Source organism: Chrysemys picta, chromosome 10 (genome assembly GCF_011386835.1).
Source record: "Chrysemys picta bellii isolate R12L10 chromosome 10, ASM1138683v2, whole genome shotgun sequence".
In the NCBI taxonomy this organism is placed as follows: domain Eukaryota; kingdom Metazoa; phylum Chordata; order Testudines; family Emydidae; genus Chrysemys; species Chrysemys picta.
This window is the reverse complement of record NC_088800.1, coordinates 57,776,684-57,795,212: the sequence shown is the minus strand read 5'-3', so window position 1 is coordinate 57,795,212 and position 18,529 is coordinate 57,776,684. Positions and strand designations below refer to the sequence as shown.

At 56.3% G+C, this 18,529-nt stretch overlaps 1 protein-coding gene across 2 annotated transcripts; it reads left to right on the top strand.

Annotated features, from left to right (window-relative positions):
* Positions 1–2,415: 2,415 nt before the first annotated feature.
* LOC101947445 (cytoplasmic phosphatidylinositol transfer protein 1-like) lies at positions 2,416–17,836 on the top strand. Of its 2 annotated transcripts, XM_065558767.1 has the most exons (6): positions 2,416–2,547; positions 4,441–4,536; positions 5,050–5,205; positions 6,109–6,172; positions 10,242–10,351; positions 13,010–13,150. In XM_065558767.1, the coding sequence occupies exons 1-5, from the start codon at positions 2,431–2,433 to the stop codon at positions 10,322–10,324; spliced, it is 516 nt and encodes a 171-aa protein (XP_065414839.1). In that variant the 5' UTR covers positions 2,416–2,430; the 3' UTR covers positions 10,325–10,351; positions 13,010–13,150. The 2 variants fall into 2 exon arrangements, with proteins under 2 accessions (XP_065414839.1, XP_065414838.1); XM_065558766.1 differs by lacking the exon at positions 10,242–10,351 and having other exon boundaries at positions 13,010–17,836.
* The last annotated feature ends 693 nt before the right edge of the window (positions 17,837–18,529 follow it).

The following is an 18,529-nucleotide window of genomic DNA, read 5'->3' as shown; positions in this document are numbered from 1 at the left end:
CCTCCAGGGCATGGCACTGCCTGTTCATGGTGGTGCCTCCTCTGTAGCCCATCCAGCTTCACCTCAGATACCTCCCTCAGCAAAATACAGGCTCGTTGTTTACTGGAAATGTTGGACAATAATCTGCTCTAGAATGGCCTGGAGGGGAATCCAACCAGTCAGGCCCCTAGCAGTGCTGAGTGCCAGCGGCGTCTGTGCCCTCTGCCCACAGACATTGGGCCTGAATTCCCCCCTCCACACAGAGCAAGTGGGTTCCCCTCCCAGCAGCACGTTGAGTGTGCATCTGAGGTGGTATTTTCACCCAGCGGTGATCTCACAAATGGGAGGGAATGGTTCCCACGCAGGGGTGAGGCAGAAAGGGACATGCTGAAACCCAGCCCCATTCATCATCGCCAGTCAATTATCCTTGATTTTTGAAGCTCAGGAATTTTAGGTCAATTTTATGGGGGTTTTAGTGGGTTTGACAACTCTCTGCATCGGCAGTGGGGACTCCGCTCCAGAAGCAGGGAGGTTCTCTGGTGGGGTGGGGGTCCTTTGCCCAGGGAGCAGGGGGGTCTCTCTAGCTGGGTTAAGGGTCCTTTGCTCCAGGAGTAGGAGGGTCTCTCTGGTGGGGTTAGGAGGTCCTTCACCCCGGGGAGCAGGGATCTTTCCAGTAGGACTGGGGGTCTCCCCTTGGGGAGTGGGGTTTGTTTCTAGGCCTGAAGAGAAAAGCTGATCTCCTCTCCCCTTCCCTTCCCCTGCATTGTGCAGTTCTGATGGAGCCAAACTCCCCTCTAGGGAGGATCAGCTCATCACACCTTGTGTCACTGAGCGAGGCAGCATTTCCCAGTGGTCTGAGCGCGGTGCTGGGAGCCGGGAGCCCCATGTTCGAATCCCAGCTCTGGCACAGTCTGTCTGTCCTCTTGGGCAGATCCCCCACAGGCCGCCCTCCTCCCTACAGTAACTCTGCTGGTGTGGGGAGTGGCAGCAGGGGTGCCTCCCTCCCCCGCTTGGGGAGCTGTCTCATTGTTTGGCTGGACTGTCACAAAGCGACACTTGGGTGTGTGTAGGGCCGGCTCCAGCCGAGCAAGCTGGTGCTTGGGGTGGCAGCTTGTAGGAGGCGGCATTCTGCCCAATCCTAGGGCGGCACGGCCGCTTTTTCTTTTCTTTTCTTTTCTTTTCTTTTCTTTTGTTTGTTTGTTTGTTTTGTTGTTGTTCCGCTCTGGCCGCGCTGTAGGGGGCAGCGGCGTGGAGGACAGCAAGCCCAGCAGCAAGCCCGGCAGGGCAGTCTGCGTCCTTCCTTCCCAGCCGACCGGAGCAGTGCGGAGCCCTTCCGGCAGGCGGCCCTGGCAGCACCCCGCTGAAGCCCTGGCCGCCCCCCTTCTCTCTCTCCCCCCCTTCCTCCCCCTCCCCCCGCTAGCTGGGGCACATCTGCAGCGCAGGGAGTCCCCCTGCACCCTGGCTCCATCCGCACCGCTGGGTTTTTTTTTTTTTTTTCCTCTGCCGTTCCGTTCTGGCCGCCCCGTGTTTTTTTTTTTTTTTTTTTGCTTGGGGCAGCCAAAAAGCCAGCAGCTGTTCCTAGGTCTCATCTCTCTCTTGTCTCTCTCCCCGGTGCCCTGCTCTCCTGCACTGCCGGACCCTGCGATCACTGTGCTGTCGGTGCAGAGTACACGGTAAGAACAGGGACTTGCCATTATACCGTTCCCAGCACCCCCGCTGGGCTCGCCATGGAGCTGCTGGTTGGCATGGCCCTGCCTCCTGCTAGGCATGGCTGAGGTGCGGGGGGGTGGGAGGAGCGTGTGGGAGAGCAAATTCAGAGCAGCCCCATTATTTTCCTGACTGGCAGCTCAGAGGGCAAAGCACCAGCCCCTCTTGTACTGCTAGACTCAGGCCCCACCGCTCCCTTTCTCCATCCATCACACTTACAGTGCGCCTGGGGTAGATGGCCCCACAGCTGGCCCCGCCCCACCACCCTGCCAATCCCTGCCCTGAGGGCAACTCAGGGTGGTTCTGCCTCCAGCCTGAGGGAGAGGGTTAATCCCTTCCCTGACAGACACTGGGTGGGTCCTGTATACTGTCACAAGGTGTATCTTGCCACTTGCTGACGTCAGCTCCCTTTGTGCCCCACTGCCGTCACACGCATGCCATCCTAGCTCCCCTCCTGCCTGGGCATCATTCACTCCCAGGGCTCAGGGAGACTGCGTTGAGACTGCGCTAACCCTCCTCGCTAGATCGGCTCCCTCCAGGGCAGACACAAGCAGGCCAATGAGCTGGGCAGCGTGGGGGGCACTGGCACTGCCCATGCTGTGCCTGGTTAGGTAGGGGGCTTTAGTGCCCTGGGAATTGCCCCGACAAGCAATCTGATGAGAGCCTCTGATGATAAGTGGGTCTGACATGGGGTTCACTGGGGGGGAGGACTTGACCCTGCGCTGGCCTAGCTAGCGTTGGGTGATGTTCTCCAGGCTGGCTCGTAATGGCTTGTCCCTCTCTCTGCAGTGCTCCTTCCTGCCAAAGTTCTCCATTTATATTGAGACCAAGTACGAGGATAACTGTGGAGACAATGCGAATGTAAGTGGCTCAAACACACACCCCACACGCTCTACCACTCCTCTACCATATTTGCTGAACTCCATTGGAACCAGCCATTCCTAGCCCAGACCCGCCCAGTGCCTGTGGCTTGGCTGCTGAAGGGGACGCTGTGGGGTGAGGCTCTTGGGCTCCTTTCCTCTATTGCATGGGGCAGTGGTATGCAGCCCCGCACCACTCCAATGACCCCCTTCCACTAGGTGTGTGTGTGAGCTCCCGTGTATGCCCAGGAGGCGTGCTGCATCTCCTAGAGGAGGCCAGAGCTTCCAGTCCAGTTGCCTAGGCAGCAGGCTCCTTGGGGCTGGTGTGGGTGTGCCACACATGACTGAGGACATTGCTCAGATCCCAGGCGTCACTCTGTTGGCAGCATCTCTTTGGAGTGAGTCTGAACATAAGAACGGCCATGCTGGGTCCATCTAGCCCAGGCTTCTGTCCTCCGACAGTGGCCAATGCAGGTGCTTCAGAGAATAGGTTTGTCAAACCCCGTTATAGTTTTGACCTTCAGAACATCCCCTGGCAACAAGTTCCACAGGCTGACTGTGCATTGTGCGAAGAAGTACTTCCTTTTTGTTTGTTTTAAACTGCTGCCTATTCATTTAATTGGGTGACCTCAGGTTCTTGTGTTATGGGAAGGAGTAAATAACACTTCCTTGTTCACTTTCTTCACCCCAGTCATGATTTTATAGACCTCTTAGTCATCTCTTTTCGCAGTCTTTTTAACTTCTCATACAGAAGCTGTTCCACGCCCTTGATCCTTTTTGTTTGCCTTCTCTGTCTGTACCTTTTCCAATTCTACGATTTTTTTTTTTTTTGAGATGGAAGTAACCAGAACTGCCCACAGTATTCAAGATGTGGACATACCATAGATTTCTATGGTAGCATTATCATATTTTCTCTCTTATTACGTATCCCTTTTCTAATGGTGCCTAACATTCGGTTTGCTTTTTTGGCTGCTGCTGCACATTGAGTGGATGTTTTCAGAGAACTATCCACAATGACTCCAAGATCTCTTTCTTGAGTGGTAATAGTTAATTTACACCTCATCATTTTGTATGTATAGTTGAGATTATGTTTTCCAATGTGCATTACTTTGCACTTATCAACATTGAATTTCATCTGCCATTTAGTTGCCCAGTCACCCAGTTTTGTGAGATTCCTTTGTAATTCTTTGCAGTCTGCTTTGGACTTAACTGTCTTGAGTAATTTTGTATCATCTACAAATTTTGCCACGTCACTGATTACCGCTTTTTCCAAACCATTTATGAATATGTTGAACAGCACTGGTCCCACTACAGCTCTCTGGGAAGAACCACTATTTACCTCTCTCTTTTCTGAAAACTGACCATATATTCCGACACTTTGTGTCCTATCTGTTAACCAGTTACCAATCCATGAGAGGACCTTCCCTCTTCTGCCATGACTGTTTACTTTGCTTAAGAGCCTTTGGTGGGGGTTCTTGTCCACATGTTTGTTGACTTCCACAAAGAATTCTAATAGACTGATGAGGCATGATTTCCCTTTACACAAGCCATGATGACTTTTCCCCAACAAATCGTGTTCATTTATGTGTCTGATAATTCTGTTCTTTACTATAGTTTCAACCACTTTCCTGGTACTGAAGTTAGGCTTACTAGCCTGTAATTGCCAGGATCGCCCTGGAGCCTTTTCTAAAAACTGGAGTCACGTTAACTATCCTCCAGCCATCTTGAAGGAGCTTTCAGGAGCCCTCCCAGCTGGGAATGGCTCTTGCCCATCACAGAGCTAGTTCTAGGGCCCATTTCCCTGCAAATGTGTATTGGCACTGGGTGGGTGCGAGCGGGTGCTCAGGGCCAGCTGAAGAGGGTGTGTTTCTTACCCTTTCCCTTCCACCACCAGATCTTCCTCAGTGACAAAATCCTGGGCGATCATGAGGTCACGTTCCTGGACATCGCCTTTGACGAGATTCCTGAGCGCTATTACCAGAGCCCAGAGGTAATGCCAGCCCAGGAGGAGAACAGGGAGTGAGCAGGACATGCATAGGTGTTGCCAGCACATCCTTACGCTCCCACCCACCCTGGGCACTGCTTCGAACACACACCTACAGGGCCTCACACCAACCCGCCAGCCTACCCCTGTGCCCACACCTGCCTGCCCAACCAGACAGCTGTTCCTCTACAAACCTGCTCCTGCACTGCCTGGCCTGTTCTGGCCCCCTCGGCCCTCCCACCCGGCCTGTGCCTGCCCCTGCCTATCCATGTTCCTGCCCATTCGTACATTATCCTCAGCTGGGAGGTCCAGTATCAGTGAGGCCTGGGCCAGATGTTCTTGACCACCACTATTAACTGTGAGCTGTTCTAAGTGGGAAGGAGACCAACTCTGGGGCTGGAACGAAATAGAGCATTGAAACACCCACAGGCCATGGGGTTGGGCTAGTTCCTTTCTAATTGTGATTGGCATCCAGACTTGGCATGCTGAGCCGCCCCCTTCTGTCCCTCTCCACGGCAGGACCCACGATATTTCAGCTCAGTGAAGACGGGCCGGGGGCCCCTGAGAGAAGGCTGGCAGGAGCACACCAAGCCCATCATGTGCTCCTACAAACTGGTCACGGTCAAGTTCGAGGTGTGGGGGCTGCAGACACGAGTGGAGCAGTTTGTCCACAAGGTGAGTGCATGGCAGTCTGGCATTGTGGGTTGGGTGCTTCTGCCCCTCCAATGAGACAAGACCTCTGGGTCCCCAGGCACTGCGGGGGGGAGAGGCAGCAAGATCCTAACATTCCCATGTTCCAGCCAGGGACTCTGTCTGACAAGGCGGGGTCAGGCCCACACAGCTCATTGCCTGGTGGCAGGAGAGACCCCTAGAGCACCGCATCTCCAGGCCTAGCTGAGCACATGCTCAACCCATGCGAAAACTTGAGAACTCTGCAGTCTTTAGCACCTGATCTGGGATTATAAATAGACCCTGTTGGCTGTGGCTATGTTTTAATGAGCTGGTTAAAGAATGAGTGTGCATACTTGTGGATGTACACACAAGCATACATACAGATGTACCACTGCCTTCTACTAGATGGAACCGGAACCTCTCAATTGTGTGTCATAGCCCCTATACTGCTAACCCTTACTGGAGATTCTCCTTGAGCTCAAGTGACCTGTGCTTTTGGTGCAGGAGGGCGGGAGTCTTGTCCCCACTGTTGCAGGTATGTTCCAGGTGGACATGGGCTGCAGAGCCCATTGACAGCTGTGAAGTCCTGCATGGCCACAGATTTCTTACCATGTATCATATTGTATCTGGATGCCGGCTGTAGCCCCAGCCCTGCGCACTGAGAGGAGGCACAGGCTCTTGCTGCTGAGGGCAGGAGCTCAGCATGACAGACCCTACTTCTTCTCTCTGGAGGGGCCGCCTGCTCTCTGCCATGAGGAGATTTCGGGGCTAATTCAAAGCAGTCCGTTCCAGGACTCTGCCCACCTTTGGCAGGGCAAGTGGGACTCAGGGCTCAGAGCAGAGGGATCTGAGGTTGGGGAGAACCCTGGCAGTGCCTGCTGGGATATAACTGTGCTGTGGTTGCAGGTGATCCGGGACATCCTGTTGATAGGACACCGGCAGGCCTTCGCCTGGATAGACGAGTGGTGCGGTGAGTGAGCCTACAGCAATATTGCTATGGCGGTAGATGAAACCCACTGTGCAGTGGAGCTGCAGGAGCCTCCTGCCTGGTCTCTGGGGATCCCCCTCCCTTCCACCCCCCAGCCCTGGTCCTTGCCCTATGTCTGGTCTGGGCTACAGTGCCAGGGTTTCCCAGCAGACACTCCCTGCCACAGTGAAAGGGGTCGTTCACATTGGAACGTGGGGCCCAGCCATCAGAATGCTCGTCCCTTCCCAAGGCAAACCCACTTTCCCCAGGCCTGGGGGAGCATGGAGCCAGCTCCTGCCCTTACAGGTGCCCTCTGTCTCTGCTCCTGGCTCCATCTAATGCAGGCAAAGCACCAGTGTGAGCACTCTCCTGGTGCTGGGAGCAGAGCTGCCCATGGCAGGGTCACTGCCAGCGCTCTGCTGGGAGTCAGTCCCTCCCACCGATAAAGGCATGTGACCCATCTCATGCCCCAGGGAAAGTTGGCGCTTCCTCCAGGGCTGAACGTGGCCCTGTAGATTGTGAAGCGTTGCTGCTGTGGTCCGGGAAGCAGAGACAAGGGGCTCCCCTACCCCCCTCAGGGTGTCAGCGACTGTTGAACATAAAAATGCTTTAGAGCTCATCTCAAAGGGGCAGAGTCCTGTCCCCTTTGCTAACCCCACTAACTCCCCCCTTCCCCCTCCCGGAGCTGATACACCCGCTTCCTGGCTTTACCTCTGAGTCTCATTGTTGCTGGGGCTTTTCATTTCACTGAATCAACTTCTGAGCCCCCTACACCTGCACCTCCCCTCCAGTCCCACACAAGCCCTTTCCCTTCTGGCTGGCACAGCTGCACTGCTCTCACCCCCCCCCCCCGCCCCCCTCCCGGAGTCCTTCACTGCATGTCCAGCTGGCGGCAGCCACGCAGTGCTGGGGGGCTAACCTGGGGTTGGCATTATGTTCGGGGTACTGAGGTGGGACAGCAGGAGATGTGCCCAGGTAGGATCAGGAATAACCTCTGCTCCCAGCCAGAAGACTCTGGAGCCCCCGGTCTGCTCCCTCAGCCAGCCTGCAAGCCACTCTGTGTTTCGGGCTGTGGCTACCTCAGGGATGGAGCTGTGGGTTGACACCTGAGGGCTGCTCTTCGGCAGGGCTGGCAGAGATACAACTGTGTTCCACCCCCAGTGCTGAAAGCATTATGGGCTTTGACGCCCAGCTCAGGGCATCGCCTGGGCAGGCCTGGCCACAGAGAAGCCAGCGCCAGAAACAGAAAGCTATTCACGCAGCAGGACCGAGTCACGGGGGTGGAGCAAGGGAAAGGCTGTGTCTGGACAGAGGGATTGGGCACAGAGGGAGGGAGCAAAACAGTGCTTGCGCTGGGCTGCTGTGTGCTGGGCTCTACTGCCCCCTGGTGCTCCATGGGGGAAGAGGTATTGAGAAGGGAAACAACCCAGTGGTTCTGAATTAGCTGAGCCAGCCCGTCTCCCCAGTTCTCTTGGAAACTCCCGGGGAATCCTGCCAGAGAGGGGCCCACAGCCAGCACATGCAGCCAGAGCCAGTTAGATCTTCCCTTCTCTCTGGGCCTGCCGGCACCCCTCTCTTCTTGGGATTTGCAGAAGAAGCTGTTCCTGTCACTGTGTCCTTGTGGCATCTGCCCCGTGGACAGTCACTGCTTGCCCGGAGGCCAGGCGCAATCCAAGTTGGCCAGAGAGGGGGCCCCAGAAAGGGCCCTCTGCAGGGTGCTCTCTTTGGTGAGCAGATGGAGGACGCTGCTGGATAAATTGTGTCACTATCTGGGCAGGGGTCAAGGCTGGCGCGAGGGGATCTCCGTGGGGAAGGGGAGGGCAGACCCCCCGCAGTAAGGAGATGGGGAGGGCTAGCCCAGGAGCAGAATGAGCTGCTTCCCAATGACCCAGGCGATCACAAAGCAGGAAGGGAGCAGTGGCTGTGACACCAGCAGAAGAGACATTAGGACTGGAGTAGGTGGGAAATCTCTCCAGAGCTCCTACCCCATTCCCTACAGGAACTTCCACTCGGAGAGAGTGCGGCTGACCTTGCCGTGAGCTCACCCAGCCAGCGCTGCTAGGCCATTGCCTATGGCGACTGCTTCTAGGAGCGCATGAGACTGGAGGACCTGGGAGTGCCCTGCAGCTGGTGTTCCTACGTTAAGTCCAGGCAGAAGGAAATCACCCCAATATCAGAGCTCCTACCGGAGGACGTGGGAACTCCCCCATAGCCAGTACTCCCACACCATTCCCTACAGTGCCTCCTGCTGGGAGAGGCTGGGACTGGAGAAACCCTTCAACCACTGCACAGGGAGGGAGGGGCGTGTGTTGGGCCCCTTGGAGGTTGCTGGTGTTTGCACTGGGCTTGGAAGGTGATGCTTTAACTGGCCAGAGCTGGTGGTTCAAGGTCTCTGCCCAGCAGAGAGGTCTAGTCTGCGAAACGATAGCTATGCAATTTGCTGGTGCTTTCTTTTCCTTCCCCTTCAGTCTTTCGGGGCAGGGTTACCGATCGGTCTCCTGGGTAACAGTACTAACAACTCAGCCCCTGTCTGCTGCTCTCGCGGGTCTGAACTGTGCTGACTGTGCAGGGCACCATCTCTCCAGCTCACAGCCTGGGTGATCACAGCAGAGGCTAGGCACCATCCAGGGCTGCCATCCATCTGGCTCCTGGGCTCCCTGAGGCTGGGGGCTCTTCAGCGGCTCTTGGGGTCAGCCTGAGGTTCGGCAAAGGAAGTTTAGCTTGGCTGCGGGGTGATGTGGAGTGGAGCTGCATCCCATTATGTGGATGGGATTGGCTGGTCTTTGGGGGCACTGGGGTGTCCGCTTGTGAAGCAGGTGCCTTGAAAGGGGAGGGTCTTTCTTCTCCCTCTCACTTTCCTGGTGGCAGCCTGTTGAAGTCTGTCCAAATGTCTCTCTGTCCTATGCACGTTTGTTTCTGTGACTTGCTTTGTGCTGGGTTCTCTGTGTTATGCCTCTTCATGAGCGTCTGGCAGAGAATGCCTAAGCGTGCAGCAAGTGGAGAGAGAGTGACTGTGTGTGTGTGTTTGCACTTAGAGAGAGCGAAGCTGTGTGATATGTCCTGAGTTCCTGGTGGAGGAAGAGGGAGGCATTGGCTAAGGAGGAGCCTGGCCTGAGCAGGTTGGCCAGCCAGATGGAGATGTTAGTAAGAGGGACAGTGACATGGCCCCCCCCTGGAATCCCAGTGTGACAGATGCATGGGCTGGAGTCTGTCTCATCACTCCCACCATCGCCTTGGTCCCAACCACGTTACAAGCAAAGCGTTATAAGCTGTGTGTGCAGAGCATAGGTGCAGGGCACATGGCAGAGGGTGTCTGGCTATGTCTTTCAGCCAGACCTTGGCCTGAATGCAGTGTGTGTGTGTGTGTGTATGTGTGTGTTCATATAGGGGGATATTGCACTGGGGAGAGCATGCATCTTCTGGAGGGGCAGTGCGCAGCATTTTCTGAATAGGATGGGGGAGGGGGCATCCAGTATGGAGACACAAGTGATGGGTACAGAGGTGGGGGTGGGGGTGCCTGCAAAGACAGACTGGAGACTCAAGTGATGTGTGCATGCACACTCAGAATGGAAACATGCACATACGCAAACACAAAATGCATGTGCGTGTATCCAGAATGGAGATATAAGTGATGGGTACGTTGTATACGTATACATCCAGAATAGATACACAAGTGATGGGTACACAGAGGGTGTGTGTTTGTGTGTGTGTGTGTGCGCACGCAAAGACAGAGTGGAGACTCAAGCGGTGTGTGTGTGTGCGCACTCAGAATGGAGACATGCATTGTATGTGCGGGTGGGGGTGTACATCCAGACTGCAGACACAAGTGATGGTGTGTGTGTGTGCACGTGTCTGTGTGCCTGTGTGTGCATGTGTACATACATCCAGCATAGAGACCCAAGTGATAGCCAGCTGGATGCATCTGTGACTGTCTGGGGGTTCCCTTCTTGAGAAGTGTCTTGGCTGTTGGGCCAGCTGGCCCCATTGCCGCGCCCTGGGTTGGATGTGTGAGGAGCTCCCGGAGGCGCTCTTCTTGCTAACCGAGCAGTGAGAGGGTCTCTGCATGTTACAGACATGCCCCTGGAAGAGGTTCGCACCTTCGAGACTCAGATGCAAGTGGCCACAAACCAAAAGTTTGGAAGCCAGGACCCCTAGCTTCCCACCCGGGACTTTCCTTTGTATGTATGTTCCTTTTTGTTTTCTCTCTTTCTCCAGTTCTTGCAGCCGTTGTTGTTCAGGTTTCCTCCCAGCCCCACCTCTGTGCGGTAGGGCTTGGCACGGGAGCAGCTCCTTCTCTGATTGTCAGTCTGAAACCAGCTGTCGGGCAGAGCTGCGTGTCATTGTGGGCCCCCAGTGCTAACGTGGGGTGAGGAGTTGGAGCTGGGTGGCCTGGCAGGCCCTCTCCTGTGCCAATGCTCTTTAGAGTTGATCATCCGTGAGCAGGGAGTGCTCAGACCTAGCGGCCGTGGGGAGGGGAGCGGCAGGTGCTTGGGGCTGTGAGACTGTCCTTTCCTGTGTTTGGTTATGCTGCCATGTCTTCATCAGGCCAGGGCTTTCCTTCTGCTCTGCTGGGGCTCTTCACTGGCAAACTAGGCACAGAGTTCCCTTCCCACACCCAGCCCCATGGAGATTGGACACCCCCACGTATTCACCTCTGGGCAGATTGCACGCACACACCTACACCCCAGTTCCCTGGAGATTATCCTCACACACGGTGCCCTCCCCCCGCCCGCCCACCTTCCGAAGCTGTTGGTTTCAGAGGGACACATTCACAACTGCACCAGAGTCCTGTTTCCCATTCATAACTCATGCAGTCTCTTCCGTTGGCATCTCCCCCCGGTGTCCTGGATTCTGAGCGGGCAGCATGGCCACCTGCTTTTTTGGAAATGCTTGCTTGGGTCCCCTTGCCCTTCCCTTTCCTGGGGTGGGTGGATTCAGCCAGAGGAATTTGACCAATGAGCACTAGAAGCTCTGCGAGCTCTTGGTGAATGAGTTGGATTTCCCAGTACCAGCCAGGTGCCTTGCGCACCTCCTGTGAGAGTCTGGATCAGCCCAGCCCTTAACTTGGATCCGTCAGCTGAGTATTTAGTTAATACTTGTGGAAGAGGGAGAGGCTGACTGCAGGGTAGGCAGAGCAGAGGCTGTGCCAGCTTCCCCAATACAGCTCTGCCGATGCACCTCGCCCCGACCTACGTCCCCTGCTATTCCAGTATTAGACCCTCACAAGATAACAGCCCAGAATGGAAACCTGGGCCCTGGCTCATGGCACAGCCCGTGGCAGAGGTACGCAGGAAGTCCCCAGGCTGTTTGCTGGACCTGACACAGCTGGCTTGCGCAAGAAGCAAGTCTGTTCACCTGCTGGCTCTGTAGATCCAACCATGTACAGGAGCTGCCCTGTGGTGGTCATGGCTGAGTCGACTCCCACATCCCTCGGCTTCATGGGAGGGGAGGTGTTGCTGGGGCAACTTCTCTTACGGTGAGGGCCGTGCTATGGACGAGTCAGAGACCTCAGGGAAACGATTGTTGCTTAGGTTGAAAAAGTGCGCCCCTCTGGGGAATAGCAGAGGGCTTCAACCACCTTATCCTGGCTGTGGCTCCCTTTTACAGGGCCGGCTCTAGGCACCAGCAAAACAAGCTGGTGCTTGGGGTGGCACATTTTTAGGGGCAGCATGGCCGGCGCCAGAATGCCGCCCCTAAAAATGTGCCCTGGCCGCCCTAGCTCACCTCCGCTGCTGCTGCCACGGCGCGCGAAGCAGCTGATGCGCGCGCCGCTACTCGCCCTCCCTCCCAGGCTCTCAAGCCTGGGAGGGATGGGGAGCAGCGGCGTGCGAATCAGCTGTTTCGCGCTCTGCGGCGGCTCAGGGTCTCCCCCTCCCTCCCAGGCTCTCAAACCTGGGAGGGAGGGGGAGATCCCGAGCGGCCGTTTCGCGCGCCGCTGCTCCCCCTCCCTCCCAGACTTGGGCGCCTGGGAGGGAGGGGGAGAAGCGGCGCCCGCGCCACGGCCACTCGGAGTCTCCCCCTCCCTCCCAGGCTCTCAAACTTGGGAGGGAGGGGGAGACTCCGAGTGGCCGCGGCGCGGCGCCGATTCTCCCATTCCCTCCCTCCTAGGCTTGAGAGCCTGGGGGAGGAGGCAGGGCTGGGGATTTGGGGAAGGGGCGGAGTTGAGGCGGGACCGGGGGTGGGGTAATTAAAGAAGTGGGGGGGCGGCCAAAATTGTTTTTGCTTTGGGCGGCAAAAATCCTAGAGCCGGCCCTGCCCTTTTTACAGCCCTTTTGGGCCATAGTTTGCTCTCTATGGCCTCATCCAGCCTCTGTGGGACGGGGTGGGATTAGATTGGGTTATAGATAGAGCAGTGGTCCCCAAACTTTACCCCGTGCCCCCCCTAACCCCTGTCTATGCGCCCCTCCCCCCCCCCCCCCCCCGGACCGAGGTAAGAGGGCCAAGGCTGGGGCCACAGCTGGGGGCGGGCGTGGGGCTGGCAGCCAGGGCCAGGAGCAGAACTGGCTGGTGCTCCCTCCCTGCCCCCTCTGGGGGCTGGCCGGGGCCCCAGCCGTGCCCCCAAATGTTAGGGGGGTGTCCCACAGTTTGGGGACCTCTAAGATTGTTCCACAGATGGCAGAAATTACCTTGAGCAGCCTTATCCTCAGCAAACCCAGGTTTATGGGACAGCTGGCCCTGAACTTGACAGAGGCTTAAGAGGAAGAGGCCACCCTTAGTTACTCTGGCTGTGGAGGCAGAAGCTGGTTTTTGCCTGGCACTCGGAGAGCGAAGGGAGCAGGTGCCACCCCCTCTGCTTCTCTCGGACGGGCTGTGAACTCTATTTCTCTTTGCTCTTGGCAGAGATGACGATGGACGAGGTGCGCCAGTATGAGAGGGAAACTCAGGAAGCCACCAACGAGATCATCGGCAGGGTAACGCCCTCCATTTCCATCAGCGAGGTGGGGCAGCCCTCGGCCACTCACAGCGCCCCTGCCAGTGCCCCCTCCACGCCACTGAGCGGCGACCCCCCAGAATTCCTCAGCGCACCCAAGGACAGGGCCCGGAAGAAATCCGCTCCGGAAATGCTGACGCTGCCAGCACTGAGGGAACGCGCCAATGCTGAGTAATAGCTACCCTTGGGCCAAGCCCATCGGACAGCCGCAGAGCCCCGATTCCTTCCCCCCATGACTTGGGGACAACACCACCCACCTAACCTGCCTTGAGACGCCTAAACTCTACTGTCGTCCTTCAGAATGTCGTTCCCTCCCTCCCCAATAAAAGAGACCCCAGATCGGTTCCAGAGCCGGACGGCGGAAGCCCTGTTGTGAGGTTGCTGACTTCCCTGCTGTCATAGATGGCCTGAGGCTGCCGTCTCCCTACTCCCCTGTGGCCGTCTCTCTCTTCTCAGCATTCCAGTGCGGGCTCTGCTTTTCCAGCCATCAACTCAGGGAGGGCTCCTGGTCCAGCCAGCACATTGGTGCTGCTTCTTGAGGAAGAGGCGCTGCACCAGACCGTGTCGGCGGCGCTGCTCAGCCACCCCTCATCTGTCCTTGGGGGTGATGCTCCTCCAAGCACCCTCTGCTGGAGCCAGGCTGGGGAAGGAAACCGGCACGCCAACCTCTCCCTAATGAAGTCGGAAGCACCTTAGAAACAACAGTGGATTCTGCTTATTAGCAACCTCTTGATTGCCATTATCTGGAAGTTACCAATGAGCGGGAGGCAGGTGCTGCTAGGGAAAGAAGTGTTGGGATATGCTGAGCAGGGTCCTCGGTGCCAGGGCAGGACACGGCCTGGAGAGCGCATGGAAAGGTACCTTGCAACCCCAGCGCTTCCTTCCTGTGCAGCCCTGCAAACCTGCCTGCAGCCGTGGCCAAGCTGTCAGTAAGCAGCAGGCCATTGGCAGTGTGGGAATCCCATTAACATTACAGGGGGCAGGATCAGCTGGCCAAACACTACTATTAACCAGAAGTTGTTAGCATCAGGATTGCTTGTAAGTGGAATCTACGATATCCATAAAAACTGCCAGGCATTGGCTGCCCCTGGTCCCCATTGGGACCTGCTAGGACTTTTAGCTGATGTCCCTGCCTCCTCCCGTGATTTCCGGCTGCACGCCTGGCTTCCATGTAAAACAGTGGCCCCAACCATCCACCTAACCTCACTGTACAGTCTCCTCCCAGCTGCAAAGCCATGGTGAGGGCACCTGCTTCCTTTCCAGGCTAAAGAGGAGAGCCAGGTATTGGACTGAAGAGAGGCGCTGCCGACAGCCCTATCCAGACTGCTTTGGGGACAATCCCCTGCGGCCAGATGAGATTCCTCAGGGCACTGGTGAAGAGCCAGGCTGGGGCCTTGTCTATGCTAGGGACAGTTTCCTGCCTGTTGCTAGCCCTGGTTCTCTGGCACTATCTATGTTAGGAGCCCCAGTGTAGAAAAGGCCCCACCAGATTGTACGCCCGCTCTGAGTAGGGGGTTATGCGACACGGGCCTGATTATCATTTACACTCAGGGCCCCACCCTCTGCCCTGTCAGTAGTTCAAAGCAGCTATGGTGTGCATTGGCGCTGGCAGACAGCAAGCCGGCTTTGCCAGGCCCCGGTGTTGCTAAGCGGTGGGTATCCCTCAATGTTAGGAATGGGATGGGGAGCTTCAGCCTTTGTCTCTAGTGTAAACAGGTCCCTGAAACCTGAATTGCTGCTCTTCGCATTGCTGCTTCTGCTGTCCCAGCTGAGCTGCCCCGTGTCTGTAAGCCCTGCCCGGGGAAGGTCAGGGAGGGCCCTGCCTGGTGCCCTTTCCTTTCACCAGTCCCCTCTGGTGACACTGGCAAGAATGGAGCCCATCACTCCTGACCACCCCGCCTTTCAGCCAAGCAGTGTTCTCTCCATTGGTGCCTTCAGGAGTAGGACTATTGCCACGCATGCTTCCTGGTGCCCTTGTGGGCCCTCGGCGAGGCTGGTGTGCACCACTCCCCCTCCCTCCAAGCACCAGGTTACCATCTGTTCCGACTGCGCCTCAGTCACCTCAGACTTCAGCAGCCTTGAAACTGCCTCTTGCTAATCCAGCTCCCTGCTGGAGTAGGGTCTTATTGCCAGCTGAGCCCCTGGAGCTGCCATGCAGGACCTAAGGGATGCTGGAAATGTGCAGACTCTGGGAACAGGGGTGTCAACCACCAACCGTCACAGCCATAAGGCTGGTTTTGAACCGCCCATACTAAGCACACATTGAATTGCACTTATTCCTAAACAGGAATCTCCCCAACTCCCTCCCGTCTGCTAGGACCTCCTGGCTGGTCTCTGTTTGTCTGGGTTGTAATTATCCATGCTACGAATCGTGCCCCAGACCAGCAGAAATGAAATAGCCAGTGTCTGCTTCAAGAAAGTGCATGGGCTGCTGCAGGAATAGGGATGGTCTAAGCCAAGGTGACCCTGAGCAACAAGGCCCTGATCCCGTGAGGAGCCGAGCACCTCTTCCGTAGCTCTGTGTGCCTTCCGTTGAGGTTTAGGGGCCTCAACAGCAAGCAGGGTCAAGCTTGTAGTCTTTTACATGAGGCCACTGGAAGAGTAGATTGGCTCTTGCTTGGGATTCATAGTTGCCATCTGAGAAGCACTGGGACATGATGGGAGGAGGCTGGGTTTGGAGATGCACCCACGTGTTTGGATGTTTTTCCCAACCTTCTACAAACTATCCCAAACTCTTGAGTCTGCAAAACTGGGCTGGGATTTGATGGGAACAGGGTCTCGTGGCATTTTGTCACCCCTGGAAGCAACGTGAAAATGGGGAACATTTAACCAAGCATTTTGGATAAGTTGAGTTTGAGCTGAAGGTTTGGGTTTATTTTTAATTTGATCTAGGCTGGTTTGTCCGCCCCATGGGCAGTACAAAGGGCTGATGCAGTTGTGTAGAAAATCCGTTCACTGCCTGGCAGCGCTGAATGCTATGGAAGGAAGTGTTTTTATATGTGCTATAGAAGATTGGATATTAGAGATGGGCTAGACCCAGAGACTCCAATTCAAACCCTTCCCAAGGGCGAGGAGTTGGATTTGAATCCTCCGAGTGTGGTTCAGGTTCTGGATCAAATCCAGAATTGGGAGGGATCTATTTGCTGCTTCCAGGAAGCAGCTGAAATCTCACAAAGCCACGTGGCAAGATTTTTGCACCCTCGGATTTACACTGAAGACCAGAATTCCAAGTCAGAGCCTTGCTCCGTAGGATCTGAGTCCATCTCTGGGGTAGATCATTGTCCCTGGTTGGATGGATTTTACAAAGCCCCCTCTGGTGTCACTGGGTTTTATGTACCTCGCTCAAGTTTTGTGTAGTATGGACTAAGCCTTTTAATGTGTCTGGTGCTTCCTGGGTCTCAGGGCCTTGTGCGGCTGGGATTTGGTCTGTGTTTCGCCCAGATACAACATTCCAGTCTGGACTTCTCTGCTTTGTGTCTTTAATTGTGAGCCCTCGCAGGCTCGCGCTTTGTGCCAAATTCCAAGGCCATGTGTCGGTGCCCGTGGAAAGTGTGTGCGTGAGCATGTGGGTGTGTGGACCACTAGCCTCACGTAGCCATGAGCGTGTGTTCCCACTGCAGCCAATGCGGAGTGTTTGGGCTGCTTCCGTTTTGGTCCCCAGAGGCCCTGGGCTGGAGTTCTGTCTCTCATGGGTGGCCCGGGGCCTTGGCTTCCTGAGGTGCCACCTGGGCAAGTGTGTAGTAGCTGGCAATGGCAGGGGCTCTGCAGGGAGCACACAGGAGACTGGCTCTTGATTGGTGCCCTGTGAGTGAGTGCCGACCATCATGCACAGCGGCTGGAGGCCAGTGCTGAAGCTGAAGGGCCGTTCTCTTATAAATAGCACCTGGCCATGGGTGTCTGTCGAAGAGCCACTCCCCCTACTCCACCCTATTCCCATTCTGAGTCCATGGGTTGTGTTTGTGCAGAGCCCCTGCCTCCCTGCACTTTGAATGGGGCTAGGGCTGCAGCTGCCAGCCTGTAAATAGGGATTTGCTGAAGACAAAACCCAAATGTGAGACGGGAGGGTCTGCATCACAGTAGGGTCTGGGGGATTGGCGGGAATGTATCTTGCATGCAAGTGTCATGATGTAGCATTCCCCACCCCTCGTCTGGCTTCCTACCCTCCCCCGCAGCTCCCAACTACTCTCACCCCCTTCCTCCCTGCCCCGTGCCCCGTCCTCTCACACCCTCACTAATTTCTTTCTCTTCCACCCCCCCTCCCCTCTCCTCTCCCCCCCCAGGCAACCAGGGCACTGGGTGTCTGTGACCTGCGGACTGAGGGAAGCCCTGGGTGCAGGTTGCCAGGTGTCCGCTGAGCTGGTAGCAGTAGGCGCTCCCTTTCAGCAGATCCGGGGGGGGAGCATAGACCTTCCCTGCTGAGAGGCTTAGATCAGCTCCTGAAGAACAGGGACATCCTGACCCCGCATTCCCTGCAGGGTGCTGAGGACACCCCCTGGATGCACAGGGGCTCAGCCTGGGCCTAGGGAAGCAGGCTTGCCCTGGTGACACCAGCGCCCCCTTCTGTCTGTTCCAGGCAGGCAATGTGAAATATTTTTCTCTCTTGAATTTGTTCCTGCGGCCCCGTGCTCCTCACATGTGAGAGGCCATTTCGGTGTGGGCCAGCTAAAGAGGGGGCAGGGGCTGGCTTCCTTTCTTACAATGAAGCCCTTTTCAGAAATAAAGCCGTTGCTACTGGCTTCTCTTGAGTGTTTTTTTGTTTCTGTTGCTTCTTCCGTCCCTGCTCTGTGCTCCTTCTGGGGGTGTGTGTGTCACCTCCAGGGAGAGGGGTGGCAGAGAGGGGTGTCTGGCCACGAGCCTGCTCCTGGGCCACGCCCCCCTGCCTTTCCCCACTATGCACCATGGCTCAGGAGCGTGGCCATCACTGGCCCTGGAAGGCAACCACCATGGAGGAAGGGCAAATGGCTCTTTAGTGGACAGAAAGGATGCTTCTGCAATGCTGCACACGGCACCTAGCTGTACCAGCAATGGGTCCATTCAAGAGAGTGAGCTGCATTCGCTGAGGCAGGCACCGCCATGAAGAGATCCTGTCTGGGTATTGAGGTCACCAGCATCTCCCATGCCTGTGGCCCTCTGGGGTCACCGAGGCAGAGGACAACACAAGAGTAGCAGGCTAATGGGGGGTGGATCTAACCATGCTCAAGGGGCGTTGCAGGCTGGGTCTAATGAAAAACCTGCCTTTCAGTGATGACAAGCCAGGGTCACAAATATCACTCCAGGGTTTCCCTCCTCCCCAGCCCCAAACTCCCAAGCCAGATGTGTTCACTACATGGCAATACCACCTCCAGTCTCATTCCAGAGCCCCAGGGAGCTAACTGCCTGCCCCTTCCACGATCCAGATGTTCCTCTGGCCTAAGGGGACAACATCTTCC